The sequence below is a fragment of the Macrobrachium nipponense genome, chromosome 31 (genome assembly GCF_015104395.2).
Source record: "Macrobrachium nipponense isolate FS-2020 chromosome 31, ASM1510439v2, whole genome shotgun sequence".
NCBI lineage: Eukaryota > Metazoa > Arthropoda > Malacostraca > Decapoda > Palaemonidae > Macrobrachium > Macrobrachium nipponense.
This window is the reverse complement of record NC_061093.1, coordinates 7,147,228-7,163,113: the sequence shown is the minus strand read 5'-3', so window position 1 is coordinate 7,163,113 and position 15,886 is coordinate 7,147,228. Positions and strand designations below refer to the sequence as shown.

Genomic DNA, 15,886 nt, shown 5'->3' with positions numbered 1-15,886 from the left:
CTTGGCACTTCGTCACAATATATATATATATATATATATATATATATATATATATATATATATATATATATATATATATATATATATATATATATATATATATATATATATACTACTATATAGATAGATAGATAGTAGATAAATAGAATATATATGTATATCTATCTATATATATATATATATATATATATATATATATATATATATATATAACATATAAAGCGAATACCACAGGGAAATGATAGTCGGAATCCAAACCGACATTGTCAAGGAACGACAATGTATTAGTAAAGACAAAAGCTCTTGGATTTTTGCCGATTATTTTCTTGTGGTATTCGCTTACCTAATGAAGTCACGTCTATCTACTGTGATTTTTAAAGCATATATATATATATATATATATATATATATATATATTATATATATATATATATATATCATATATATATATATATATATATATATATGTATATACTATATCTATGTATTATATATATATATATATATATCATATATATATATATATATATATATATGTATGTATGTCATCTCCTTCCTTCCTTTTCTCTTTACGTTTTTATGCATTGAAGGATATTTCTATCCATCTCTGAATTATCTAGAATGCAAAAATATCTTTTTACTGATAATGAATTATATATAAATTAACACTGGGAAATCGTGCAAAGAGATTTTAGAAATGATCGTAACTCTCTCTCTCTCTCTCTCTCTCTCTCTCGCCAAAAAAGCTCCGCTCTCTCTCTCTCTCTCTCTATACTCTTCCTTCCATTAACAGAATGGCAGCCCGAAGACACATGATACATCAGTCGTTTAATTCTTTCTTTCTCGATAGAAGTTATAAACTTTATAAAGTAATAGACGAATTAAAAACGAAAAATTACATTTCAGACAACATGGAAGATACTCGTCTCATGAACTCTTGAATATCACGGAAAACATTCCAGTCACTTTCAGCAGCTATGAAATAAAAGAGTCAAAAGAGCTATTCGATGTCTGATCCAGATGTACAGAAGAAAAAGAAAGCCTTGACTGAAGGATATTCTTCCTGAGGGTAAATCAGAGAAGGTAAATGTATCAATCAACCGGATGATTCCAGATTCAAGAGGCAAACAGAATTATTAAGAACAATTGAAATATGAGATAATAAGAATATGGCGATGACTGCCGATTAATTACATACCAAGAGCGGATAACTAGGCAACACCCACACGTAAAATGGCAAAGGAACTTGACTTGTAGTTAAAGGCTGGTTAACAGCCTCTGAGACATAACCTGACCGTTTCAGTAGTCACCCAAAAGGCAGAAGAATGAAAAAAATAAAGAACAGAAATCATAGAAAAAACAGAACTTCTGTTCTGGAGTGGAATCAAGTCTCTTTCCACTGAATGGCTAAGAAGTGGGACCAGGTTCAACCAGCTCTAGATAAAAAAAAAAAAAAAAAAAAAAATGAGGGGAATCTTCGTAAAAAAGCAAAAATGAAATATGCCTCCGTTCACTCGGGCATTACCTTTAGTATTTGAGTAGCAACTAGTTTCTCTAGGTAATTGTCTACCACAGTACAAAAATGTATGAGGTTGGCTCATAAAAAAAGGTAAATTACTGCTTTGGTAATAACTGTATTTCTACATACCTCTTATTGTATGCTCAGAGACCTATTAAAATTAGTGGCGAAAGGTTAAGGATAATGGTAAATAGTCAAATAATTGAAAAAACTCTCTCTCTCTCTCTCTCTTTCTCTCTCTCTCTCTGTTTTATATGTATGTATATATATATATATATATATATATATATATATATATATATATATATATATATATATATATATATATATATATATATATACATATATATATATATATATATATATAATATATATATATATACTATTAGGATATAGTATCCATACATTGTATGCAATATCATTAGAATACTATGAATTCGATACATTCTCGTATATTGTTTTTATGCCTGTGATGTACAAGTGATGAAACTTGCAAAGCGCAACCACCGAAACCAAACTGTTAAAAAGGCTATCAAACACTTAAATATTTTTTACGAAGTTGTGAAGATCAGTTACTGAAACCAAATCCAATGAACAGTGCTAGAAGTAGTAACTATTATAGTTGTCATCATTTTCATTACCATCATCATCAGCGTCATTATTGCAGTCTTTTCTAAATTTTCGACTCTATGGGAGCTTTTAAGAATACTGATGATAACCATGACTTCAAATCGCACATGAATAAGAATGTGTCGTCAAGTTCCTCTCATATTTACAAATAATCATTGCTGGCAATTGGGATATGATAAGAATAGGTCCATGAGAGCGCCTTAACGCGTCAAAACCTTAAAGAATCTCTCTCCTGCAATAGAGAACGAGAAGCACTCCGAATCATTGCTTCTTCCTTTCATCCTTCAAAAGAACAAGATGAAAAGAAGGATTGCAACAGCCAAGTCTTAATCTAAATAGCATCTCGAGTTCCTCTTTCCTCTGAACAAGCATCCCTCACCCTCCGGACTTCTATTATTGGAGCGGTTTGAAAATTATGTTGGTCATCCACTTTACTTTGCTAGACGCGCCACTTTTACTTTCCTACCTCCATCTCTCTCTCTCTCTCCCCCCTCACTCTCCGATAGGCTCGTAATTGCTATCTGTAGGCACGTGGATATAAGACTCCTTCAAACATATAATTTTCATCTCCTTCTGAAAGTACAGAAGCATTTGGGTCAGAAAACAGAAATGAAAGAAGAGGTGTCGACTGAATGTATGGATCTACTACACCACACCTTCTGCGGGGCCACCTGCCGTGGTACAAATCTTTTCGTTTGATATTAAGGAATGGAAAGGAAGTGGTTGTATAGGAGTGGGAGGGAATGGGCATGCTAGAGAGATCGGGCATCTGGCCGGTCACTACAATGGGCGTTCCTTGACCTTCCTCGGGAGGGAAGGAAAAAGGGAGCGAGAGAGAGAGAGAGAATTCGTCTACTGAGTTGACCAACAGTCGCAGCCGGTTCGTATATAAACCGACCCACTCACCGCTTGATATCATTCTCGTCCGAACACAGCAACTGCACCATGAAGACCGTAAGTGTTGTGGAGAAGACTTCTGGTTTCTGAGACACAGGAGGCCTTGGTCCTTTGAGCTTACACGTATTCTGTTTTCTATCCCAGATAATTCAAAATCCAAACCAAAGTCTCAAGTTTATATTTCAACAATTTTCGCTAGCAGGGGCCTTACATATCAGGAATGATAGATACGTAGCCAAATCAACTTTCTGTGATACTTCTTTTGATTGAAAACAGTAAATGACTGAAGCCTTTAAAATTAATTTTTATGCTCCTCTTCTTTTAGTACCAAAAATATTTCACAATGGTTTTGTGAAATATTTCTGTTTATATCTATGTATTATTTCAGGAAGAAATAATACATAGATATAAACACAATCTGATACATGCGTCAGAGATACATCTGTTATCCAACAGTGTTGTCTTATTGATTACAGTTTAAGATGTTTTTGACTCGAACTACTGAGAACTTTGCGGTAAAAATCATACTTATACTTATACACACACAACATTTATATATGTGATATGACTTATATATATATATATATTATAATATATATATATATATAGATATATAGTATATATAATATATATATAATTTTTGTCGAGGATCTTAACACTATGACTTTTTTCGTTCTGAGCCCAACCCACAACAGTCACCTGACTACCAAGTACATTTTAACAACTTAGGTCAAGAGAATCATATAGGGCTTTAACGGACTGCACCCAACAACAGTCCCCCTCGGTCGTGAATCGAGACAAAATCTTGCTGCATACACAAAAAAGGTCTCAGGTCGAATACCTTATAAGATCTTTTCTTCTTTTGTCAACGCTCGACTATTTTCTTCCACAACTCGGGTATTTTCTGCTGAATGCAAAGGAGAGAGAGAGAGAGAGAGGGAGAGAGAAAAGTACACTTCATTGGCTGCTAGGGTGTTAGATGTTTTCCTTTCAGTATTAGAAGTTTCTGATCAATATTTGGATTAAATTATCTAGGGATCTGACGGTGATACTCGGTTACTTAGTATTTCTCACAGTTCACGAAGTGAGATTGCTATTTGAAACTTTTAGAAAATGGAAGGTTCTTTACCGACCACCCAGGTGAGAGCTACTTACTGCCCTGGGAAATAAGTAATTGGAACTAGGGAGTCATCTTGAACCCAACCGTGTATTTCATAACTTACGACTGCGTAAGTTGCTTTTACTTTTACTTTGGTACTGCATCTACTGCATCGTAGGTCACAAATAGAATTCTACTTTTTACCTCAGAATCATAGAGAGAAAAACCAATAGGCGATTGGAATTTTGCTCACTTGTTTGAAATGTTATCACCCAATGTTTGTTTAATCTGAAAGACAACCGTATCTTTTCTTATGAATCTTCATTGCATCTTTTTCCAGATCATCTTTGCTACCCTTCTTGCTCTGGCTGCCGCCGCCCCACAGTATAATTACAATGCCCCCCCTCCTCCTCCTCCTGCCCCTGCCCCTGCTTACGGAGCTCCTTCCACAAGAGTGTCTACAGTCGAAGTTGCGCCTCAGGTCGCCATCTTGAGGGACGAACGAACACAAGACGAGTTCGGGAGATTCGCCGTCGACTTCGAAGCCGAGAACGGCATCGCCTTCTCCCAGTCCGGTTCTCCTGATGGCCCAGAGGGCGCCGTAGTCAAGGCTGGACAATATTCGTAAGCAAAATGTCCTCACCTTAAGGGCGGCTTTTTTGTTTAATATGCTGCATTATAAGTCATGAAAAGAAACTACTTTTCTGACAGTACATTTAACCGTAGAGAATAATGAAACTCGATTTGATATAATGTGTTATTTCCTTCGGTATCTTTCCATACTCTATGCTAATTCTATTCTGTGTATTTGCTTGACAACTGGCACCATACTTCCTTTTCTCAGGTTTCTTCTTCCATCGCTAATCAAGCAACCTTCTGCAACTGCCTTTCAGGTACACTGCTCCCGACGGTACTTTCGTGGAGGTGAAATACGTTGCTGACGAAAACGGCTACCAGCCCCAGTCACCCTTCCTCCCCGTGGCTCCCGAATTCCCCCACCCAATCCCCCAGTTCGTCCTCGACCAGATCGCTAAGGCTGCCGAGGAAGACGCTGCAGCTGCTCGAGCAGCGGCTTCCGCCCCTGTCCAGTCTTACAGCGCTCCAGTTGCACCTCCCTCAAATACTTACGGTCAACCCCAGTAAGGATCGCGCCTCTGGAATCCTTCGGTTACAGTCCTCGAGGGGGTCATGGAACCCCCCACCCGGTGCCGCTTCAAAGCTTCTTGATCTTCTCTCGACGAAGGACGACGCCAGATCTATCCACTCCTTTGCTCTCCTTGGTCTTCTTCTCTCGTCTCTGATGATATTCTTGTGCTTTGACTCGCCCCGAAAGGCGCCGTCTACGATACGCTTTATCTTCTTTACATTTGAAACGATTTATTCCTGATAGAGTCTTTATTTTTGTATATACTTTGTGTACTGTGCTGCATTGACGTCTGTAATAAAAAGTTTTACGTTCAATTGGTTCCTGCATTTTTTTATTTACATTTTCACTATTCCTCCCGCTGTACGACACATTCTTTTGATGTGAATTTTGGTTAACTTTTAACCTAAACTTTAACTTTGCTTAAAATCAGTGTATCTTCACGTCATTTCTTGTTATTTTAATAACAAAATAACTTACGTCACGTGCAACTTTGGCTGTGAATTGCATCTCAAAATAAGCTCACCGAAATTATCAGAACTTAACCAATATCTGTTGTGATGCTGTTCACTCGGTGAATCATGGTGTCTTCGTTTCTTGAATTTCAGTGGATGTTACTAAACTAAACAGGTAAAAACTGCGCAGAAGTTTCTTCTGCGCAATCGAGTTTTCTGTATAGCGTGGAATGTTGGGGAAAAAATCTCAGGCACGGCCCATGAAACTTTCAGCCCCATCCCGGTGATGGCTTGTGTTATTAGCACCTATAGTGGTACCAGACGCACGAGCATGCCTAACTTTAACCTTACATAAAATAAAAAAATAAAAAACTACTGAGTCTAGAGGGCTGCAATTTGGTATGTTTGGTGATTGAAGATTGAATGATCAATATGCCAATTTGCAGCCCTCTAGCTTCAGTAGTTTTTAAGATCTGAGGGCGAACGAACGGACAAAAAAACCATCTCAATTGTTTTCTTTTACCGAAAACTAAAAACGGTTAAAGAACTGAGATAAACTACGATCATCCAGGGCTATCGATTAAGCAAGAGGTAACTTATAACAAGAAAATGTCATTCAATGAATAAGAAAATATGAAAACCAAGGGTATCTTACGACATACTTATAGGAACCTCTAGCTTACATCCCCTAAAGCTTCACTTGCTAACAGTCATCCAGACCATAAGACTGATATGAGGCTGCCATGAATCTTCGTGGCAATGACGTAACTCCATTACTTACATATACTTTCAAGCGTGCTCCTCTTACTCATTAAAGTAAGCTGAGAATTTGTATGGGAAGCTGATTATGCAATTTCGATTATACAACGGACAGCAGACAGCACTACCACGGCCGCCGGTGGAATTCCACTCAGCGGGTGAGATGTGAAAAGGAAAGTGCCTGGTCGGAATGGGCGCGGTGCTCAGGTATATTATCTCAAGAATGCCGAAGGAATCGTAACGTATTGCTCATTCATACACACACACACATGCATACACACATACATACACACACACACATAGTATATATATATATATACATATATATATTATATATATATATATATATATATATATATATATATATATATATATATACATATATGTTTTTTTTTTAACATCACTAATGGACTGATAGCGTTACGATCCATTAATCCTGAATCGTTTCACTCCAGATGAGTGAGGATTACCTCATCGACGCCTTACCGATTCTCTCTCTTACACACACACACACACACACACAGAGACATATATATATAATATATATATATATATATATATATTATATATATATATATATAAAATTGATTGTGTTCATTGAAAAAGAAACCCACAAAATTACTGTGTATAACGTGTTTACTTATAAGTATTTACATTTTATCTTACAGGTAAACACGTCTACACAGTAATTTTGTGGGTTTCTTTTTCAATCTCCAGCAGAAAACTGAAAGAAGTTTTCGTTTGGTTCATTGATTGTGTTGCTAATAGAGACATAGGCTATGCAGTCTCCGATAAATGCTAAGGACTCCTAATCTCAGCTGTAGTGTTCTGGGAACTGTCAATGTATACGTTCTAACACGTTCTTGAAAGGCTGGTCATTGGCCTCATTCAAGGACGTGTACCTTCACCTTTCATTCACTAAGTTGTTGGTAGATACGGCCTCTAGGCTTCCCATCCCACCAGTCATTGCTAAAAGGTCTTAAGCTACTTGGTACTACATAATATCTCACTTACGTCTTCCAGGTTTGTCATTGGACCAGTTCATAAATACATCACTTAGCAGAATTCTTTTCTTTTCTTATTGTTAACTGAACGTTCCAGCAACATCTGTGATAAGGAGGAAGAGGTCGATAACGTCGAAGGCACGAGGACTTTGACGAGGAGCATTGATCTATGCGCCAGAACCCTGTTTGGGTTTATCCACTGGATCAGGCGAACGAGAACACCTGTTATGAGAGGAATAAGGATTAAATTGTCATTAAATACAAGCGAATTAATATTTTCGCCTGTCCCTTTCTACCAAACCTGCTGATCAATAAAATGTAGAAAAAAAAGAAGGAAAACCCTGATTTGTACTGTTGTTAGGTCACTAAGGCTTCTGGCATTTTATCGACATATTATACTGTAATTGTTTCATGAATAATCATATCACCTATAAAGATTATTTTTTTCAGTAAATGGTTCATTCCTATTATTAGTATCTCAGCTGTAGTCGTCTTCTCTCTTATATTTTCCTGTAAAAATCAGGCTTCATAAACTTTAAATCCGTCAAAGCCTAGGAATTTAAACTGAAAGAGTAAACCATTAACTTTCCCAGTGTGGCAATTTTGGAAGCTCATAGTATTATCCGCTTTCTTTATTTTCTTTTATATTTTTTCACCACAGACCGAATGCGCCATCTGCATCCAGTACTGAAGTTCATTTATGTTTCTTGTGAATAAATGAATTTCTTATTCCTTCTACTCTTCATGCCCAGCTAAATGACATTAAGTTTTCCACTCCTTAGGGAATGTCTCGAAGAATGCTTTTCAACGCCTTAAACTGCTATAAGTTTGATAGTGTAGGACATACCTTACGTTGAAGGTAACCGATAACCTGTTTTATTATTTTGTAAAGTTATTATCATTTTAAGCAATCAAATATTTGGTCTCTATATTTATTCTCTATTTTTTCCTGATTTATTTATACTTCTATACACAATTTCATCAGGTTATTGTCGTCAACCAGTTCTCAACTTTCATCTGTATATGACATCATAATATCATAATATTTCGTAATGCCCTTATGGTCAGAGTATGAGAGAATGTTAACAATAAAAGAGAACTGCCGATGTATTGTTGGCATTTTTTTTTTTTTTACTTTATTTGGGTCGAGTATATATTACGTGAAAGATGTTCTATACGAACTGGAAGCAAACACTGATATGTAGATTTGTCTTACAAATAAGGTTTATGACTGATGTCCTTTTCACCGAACTAGCCGTAGTACGGAAAGCAATCTTTACTTTAAAGACTAAACATTAAAGGTCTTTATTTCTTTAGTTCGTCGAATTGCTTGTCGACCTTCCTCATTGACGGCAGTAAGACTATTTGAGATTGGGTGTTAGATAAAGAACAAGTTCTGAGGCTGACGAAAAAAATGTAGTCGTCCAGGCCCAACTCAGTTTGAAAAATATCAGTTCCTTAGCACTGAACCGATGAGACATAAAATTAGAAAACCTTTTTCAGATGGAACCTGTTAATGCAATTTTTTTACTTTTCTCATTAAAACCCAATGTATTTGTCACCCCCCCCCCCTTCCTTTTTTTATAAGCATAGGCTGTGTTTTGTTTAGTCTTTCTTTAAGCAGAATCCTTGTCTATTTGAGTCCTTTCGTTCTGATAAAAGTAAAAATTAAAATAGATTATTTTGAGACCTTATAAAGTAGAATTTTTCTCAAGTACTCCCTCAATTTGATTCGAAAAGGAGGCTGAAGTTACCGTCCAACCATTAATAAAATCCCACAAAAGGAATGATTTTCATGTCATTTGCAAATCTTATGACAGACACATAATCAATTCCTACATCAAGAGCTGCGATTAATCTACTCGCTATGAGGACTCTGCTTCTGAAGATCTTCTCCGTCGATAACTACAACAGGGATTGAAAGAGCAGCATTATCAATTCTCTTCCTACTGAGGCAACAGCAGGATCCTCTCACTAATGACCCGGGAAAAAAAAAAATCTCACCAAGAGGCCTTTCATCTCAGCAAGAAGAATGTCGCGGATGTTCCCGAGGGCTGAGCTACTTCCAGTCTTCCTGAATTACGCTAAATAAATCTGCCCTATTAATTGATATAATGATAATTATTCTTATTTAGGGATCAATGCTTATTTTCCAAATCAAACTTTTGAAGAGAATTTGAGGTTCTCATTTAGCTTCTTATTTATAGTATAAAATATAAGGTGAATGAACGCAGAGAAGAACAACAAAATCATATAGAAATTAATTTCAAATTGTTTATAAAATTAAGTAAAAGCAAAAGAAATTTATCTGTCAGTCATATTTTGGAACCGTAGAAAGAATAAACTTAATTCGACTACATAAGAGGAGAGGCAATTCCTCTTTCTCAGTCACTGGAAACTTCGTTTAGGCTCAAATGTATTTGAGAAGTTAACCGTGAGTAGATGTTTTACCAGTTCAATGAACTTCTGAGATTCGTCTTCTAGACTTGGTACCTCATTAATGAAAAAATCATTGTCCTTTTCCATTCTGATTTCTTACATTTTTTCAACCTCTCATTTTCTTGTCAAGATATATCATATAATGATGACATTACCATATTGCTTAACTAGAGACGAGTCTTATACCAAAATTGTTTCGAGATGTTTATAGGAATTTATTGAAACTATTCAGTTCTATTTTAATTGCAAAAATGTATTTCGGTTGATGACTGAATGCAATAAATACAAGTAGTCGTTCGAGGATGACAGTCGGATGAAGGGTGAGGAAATTTCTTTACTGAGGAGCTCCATAGAGGTTGGAGGGGGCAGGGGGAGCGTAGCTCCGTGAAACGGCTGAAGCCTCGGCGGATTCATCGCTGCCCTCACGGGCGCGACGGGCGTCTTCCTCGGCAGCGAAGGCGATCTGGTCCAGGACGAACTGGGGGATTGGGTGGGGGAATTCGGGTGCCACCGGCAGGAGGTCGGACTGGGGCTGGAAGCCGTTCTCGTCAGCCACGTACTTGACTTCGACTAAGGTGCCGTCGGGAGCTGTGTAGCTGTGGAAGGATTTTTGTTGTGTTATTTCGTGTATCTTATTCAGTGCAGATTTCTCTGCCTGTCGACTCATGTCCATGTCTTACGTCTGCTGATATAAGACACGACTTAACTACTCAGAAATTGAATTATATTTTTTCTATATATTGAAAAAAACTGAAAGACAAGAAGTTTCCCTATTTTTATGATATCCTACGAGAGAGAGAGAGAGAGAGAGAGAGAGAGAGAGAGAGAGAGGACACTCACGAGTACATTCCAGCCTTGACGACGGATCCCTCGTCCCCGTCAGGAGATCCTGCCTGAGCCAACTTGATTCCGTTCTCGGCCTCGAACTCGACGTTGAAGCGTCCGTCTTCCTCGTGGACGTGGTCGAACCTCAGGATGGCTACGGGGTCGGGTCGCTCGAAGGAGTCGTCGCGGTTGGAGGCTGCTGGGGCGATGTACGAGTTAGAGGGGGCGGGGGCAGGTGGGGGAGCTTCGTAGTTGTATTGGGGGGCAGCCAGGGCCACGGCGGCCAAAGCGGTGATGATGATCTAAAAAACAAAACAAAGGAAAAAAACATTATTGCGATCGATTTACATTTCTTCCTGGGAATCATTGCAAATCAACACGAAAAAACTCATAATTTTCAATGAACCACAAGAAACTCTTCCGACATCTTTAAGGCCTAAGAAAAATTTAGATTTTATCGCTTGTGATACACAAACTTTTGAAATAAGTCGTTGTTAATTTTATTCACAACATTCATTCGTAACTGATAATATTTTCCCACTTTTCAGAAAGTCCCCGTGAAAGTAGGATGGGGAAGCCGTTTCATGTCTTGCGTAAGTTTTCTGACTGACACCTTAAAGGCGTCTCCTCTTGTATTGTGTGGACTCCTTTTCATATTTTCTTTCCATTTCAAGATTAAATGGGAGAAGTAGAATAGTATACTACTGCTATAGGTAACGGATTATTTACAGTTGGCAAGTTATTCTCGTCATTTTGACGTGATAACTTAGTAACTGGAAAAAGACGTTAACAGATCGATCACGTGTCAAAGAAATCATCACAAAAGTGAACTAATACTTGAAATATAAAACTCACAAACGGACGAGTCAAAGAGAACGACGTCAATTTTTTAAAATTTTGACTTCCAAGCTACTGCGATGAAAGACTGGAAACCAAAACATACGAAACAGAACCAAAGAGATTAACATTCGCGGAAAACCGCATCCCGAAACCAACAGGTACTTACGAACTTCATGATGACTATGAGTGTCCAGATGAACTGATGCCAGAGATCCGGGGCAGGCGAGTTTATATAGGGCAGGGAAGGGCTGCTCGCCCTTGGTCAGCAGCAGAATGCCCTTTACCCTTCATTGCCGGTTCATCTCACTTCCGTTTCCCTTTTCAAGTTCGTCCGGAAGAGTTTTTTGTCCCTACAACTTTTTTTCTTCTTCTTTTTCCTCTTCTTCATGGATTACCTTTTTTCCTTTTTCTTAGAAATCATCGTTAACATTCGTTTATAATTTCTTTTATAGCTGTTTTCCTGTATGCCATTTTATTATAACAGTTTTTATCGTTCTTATTCTTATTGTTCTTATATTTCCCATATTCCTCATACTCTCCATCTAATTCTCATACTATACATTTTCTTTTTATATATCTTAAATTGTTTCAGAATTTGTATGCGGGGAAGTTGCACAATCCCTAAATGTTTAACGAGTCAAGTTATTATCCCACACACACATGTTTAAAAAAAACAATAACTTACACTCAAAATTAGTCTGATTTTTTTTTCATTGATTACTAACGTATGCAAATTTACCCTCGAATATTCCAGAGCATTGGGGCATGATGGGATTGGAGGTGAGGAGTGGAAATTCCTTTGGTATCAGGTTTGGTCCTTTACAGTGACTAAATACTATTTCTATTGACGCACGAAGATCTGTGGAATTCTCTATTTTTTGTGCTCGCATGGCGATGCCTTACATACGAGAAACAATACTGAAAGCTATCAGCTAACTTTTTTGTATCTAATGCATATGTACATAATCTCTCTCTCTCTCTCTCTCTCTTCTCTCTCTCTCTCTCTCTCTCTCTCTTCTGATCTCTCTCTCTCTCTCTCTCTCTGTCGTTTGACTAGAAAAATCCTAGAAGTAATGACAGTATACTAATCGATGAAAATAACTATTTATTCGGCTTTCCTTTATATTGAATTTGTCTCTTTCTCTTTCCTCGGCCTCTTCTGGTCTACGACCACTTTTTACTTATTTGTCCCCGTGCGCTCTCATGCCTAACCTTTAGCCGAGCTACGTAGTAAGAGTTGTCATTGAGATGTGACTTGGGGTCTGATTTTACCTTTCCTCGCTGGGCACTCGACAAATTTCTGGTGACTCTTGGTTCTGTGTTTTGACTGTAACTGCACAAAGCATGATTCATAAGTATGGCATGGAGAATTCATGACATGAAATCGGTTGATCTTTCACGCAGACGGAATCTGAGCCAGTTATTCTCAGAAATATTAGGAAAATCTATATAAAATGGAAGTGCTGTTGTGTATATGAATATAATATCAAAGTCTGAGTGTACTAAGATCTCCTGTCTGGGGTGGCTATAAGTCTTAAGGGAAGTCTGTGCCTGAGTCTGTCCCTGAAGGCTCCTTTGCTTGACTAAGTCTTGGTATATTTCTGTTGCCATCCTCCATGTACCAACCAATCCAAAAAGAAACAGGTTCGAATTCTGGAGAGAGTAGGAGACGTTATCTTGCTTGATTCTCTCTTTTTTTTTTCTAAGTTATAATGACCTCTAAAATGATGAGTTATTGGGACTTGATATCTGTAAGTCAAAAAACCTCCTGCGAAACGTTAGTGAGAAACTATCCCGCATATTCAAAATCTCTCTCTCTCTCTCTCTCTCTCTCTCTCTCTCTCTCTCTCTCTCTTATACAGACATACTATATATACCCACACAATTGATTTCCTGTATAGTTTGCATAACATTTCAAGCGAGGGGTTACTTATGCCAAGGAATAAGCACCATTAATATCGTAAATCTCTGAGTATCTTTAAGCAAATAAATCCTTAATAATCCATTTTCCGCAGAAAAAGAATCAGGAAATACCCTAAAGGCAGAAGAACCGAAAAGTATAAAACTTAGATTCCACCATCTCATTCCCCTTCAGGCTTTGGTAAACTGAGAAACTTGAAATCACTGGAGTGACAGTCAAGAAGCAGCTTGCTGAAAATGTAAATAGATTTCTTAGGTATGATAACATGACAGGCATATGCGGTTGAAAGGACAAACAATATTGCCTTTTCTACGGGAAACCAGAACAGAATTTACAGTTATTATTGCTTTTCTATCAATTAATAGGCAGAAAAAAAGCTACTGAATAGCAGATATTGGACATGCTAATCAAGACTAACCACTTCAACAACTACTGAATTACCTTCGTTCTTGTGAGTAAAATTGATAATGAAGATAAAAGACAGATAACATGAATTTTTGCATTAATCTTTATTAATATCTTATTTCTTAACACTCAGTCTGCACCCGTGTAAGTATTTATTCGTTCATTGTGCACCAATGATGGGTCGAACTTACCAAGTTTAAACTTTCCGTCATCCTGCCTGGAGTCAGTAATTTCACCATGGTATGTAAGAATGTAGAGTGAATCTACCGTTGGCCGAGAACAATTTGTTTTGTATCTAGGCCAGAGATTTACTGTGTCGACCCTCTCTTATATAGTCGTTATTTTCTTACGTTACTGGCAGGTTTTTCATAATCCTTTTATGTATGGAGGACTCCTATCAGATTTCTCTGCACACGTAAGTAATACTTAAAACTGGAAGAGGAGGCGAAGTAACGCAAGTGAACAGGTGAGGAACCGAGAATTTGGCAAATCTTATCATTAAGAGCCATTGTCCAAAGCACTTCAATTTTTTATCTAAGAATAGTTTGGTAAGTTTTTCCAAGGTGACTTTGCCTCTAAATATTTATAATCATTCACTTTTTTCAACAATTTCCATATTATAACCTTTTCACTGTTCTAAGTCATACAATTGATAGTCATAAGTATAAAGATTGCCATTATTTCTTCTCGGTTTGCTACCTATGTCCAGTGCATGTTCTTGTATGTTTGTTAATGTTTGCTCTTAGTTTACAATTTAAAAAAATGCTCAAATAAGCACGCACTATATACGGTTGTCTGAAAGTAAACATAAAATTTAATATAAAAAAAATGAATTCAATTTCAATATTCCAAATAGAACCCAACGGAACTAATTGTTTGTTATTTGCACAGTTCAGTCTTAAAAAGAGGGAAATAAAAATAACTAACCTCAAAAAACGTATCTCGCTTTCTATTAAAACACCATCATTGCTAACATCTGCACACAATGCAAAGAGAACGATGATCTTCAATGACAAAACGAAGACCTTGAAGACAAAGGAAGTCCCAGACAATCTGAAAAGACATTGAGGAAATTATAAAAGACAAAAGTAAGGTCTTAAAAGACAATATGAAACACGTAGTAGACAACGTGGATGCCTTGAGACACAACATACGCCTATGCAAAGAATAAAAGGAGGCAGTTTGATGCAAAGTAATAAAGCAGAGTAAGGAAATATATACATACGAGACGTTTCTTTCTTTATATTCAAATATTCCTTATTTATCTTCGCTCCTTCAAAGGTAGAATATGCCATAAAACAGAGAAGACAGATCATAACCTGATGCAGTGGGTTAACAAGAGTTATATCCTTGCAAGAATGTGGGTTTTGAATCATAGAGATTGCATTAGTACTCCGCCTGATCATCGCTACAAACGCCAAGACGAAAACCTTTTCTGGTTTTGGTTTTAGATGGATTGGAGGAAATATGATACTACCCATTTACTCTTCACCTTTTCAGGTTTTTGTTTTAGGCTGATCAGAGGATACTACTCATCTAGTTATAGAATTCAGATTATAGCTTTTCGAAATGCCTCTTTCATCAGATTGAACTACATATCTAGATCTTTGCTGGGATTTCCGGTGTATCCTACTCTCAGTCTATATCAATAAGCTGTTCAAGATGCGCTGAAATACAGTGAATTTTCCTGTAAGATGATTTGCACTGCTTATTGCCCTTCCCAGGGCGAACATGCTGCATATTTTTGGGAGGGAGTATAAGTCCATGGCATACAATGAGTTGCTTTCTAGTGACCTGATCCATGCCTGCGAGTGCTACGAAATTTTATATTGTAATCACATTCCAGGATCTCGTTCTATAGTCACACAGGATTTTTATGGGAATTCTCTGTCGTTTCTTTGCTTGTGATGAAATCGTGCGAGCCTTTCCTTTTAAATGCTCGAGTAATT

General features: G+C 37.2%; 2 protein-coding genes across 2 annotated transcripts; one reads left to right on the top strand and one right to left on the bottom strand.

Moving 5' to 3' along the window:
• The first annotated feature begins 2,968 nt into the window (after positions 1–2,968).
• LOC135206616 (cuticle protein AM1159-like) lies at positions 2,969–5,606 on the top strand. Its single transcript, XM_064237955.1, has 3 exons — positions 2,969–3,103; positions 4,486–4,769; positions 5,039–5,606. The coding sequence occupies exons 1-3, from the start codon at positions 3,095–3,097 to the stop codon at positions 5,286–5,288; spliced, it is 543 nt and encodes a 180-aa protein (XP_064094025.1). The 5' UTR covers positions 2,969–3,094; the 3' UTR covers positions 5,289–5,606.
• A 4,572-nt stretch (positions 5,607–10,178) lies between these two features.
• Positions 10,179–11,814, bottom strand: LOC135206615 (cuticle protein AM1199-like). Its single transcript, XM_064237954.1, has 3 exons — positions 11,778–11,814; positions 10,787–11,073; positions 10,179–10,542 (listed from the first exon to the last, which is right to left on the bottom strand). The coding sequence occupies exons 1-3, from the start codon at positions 11,784–11,786 to the stop codon at positions 10,281–10,283; spliced, it is 558 nt and encodes a 185-aa protein (XP_064094024.1). The 5' UTR covers positions 11,787–11,814; the 3' UTR covers positions 10,179–10,280.
• Positions 11,815–15,886: the final 4,072 nt, after the last annotated feature.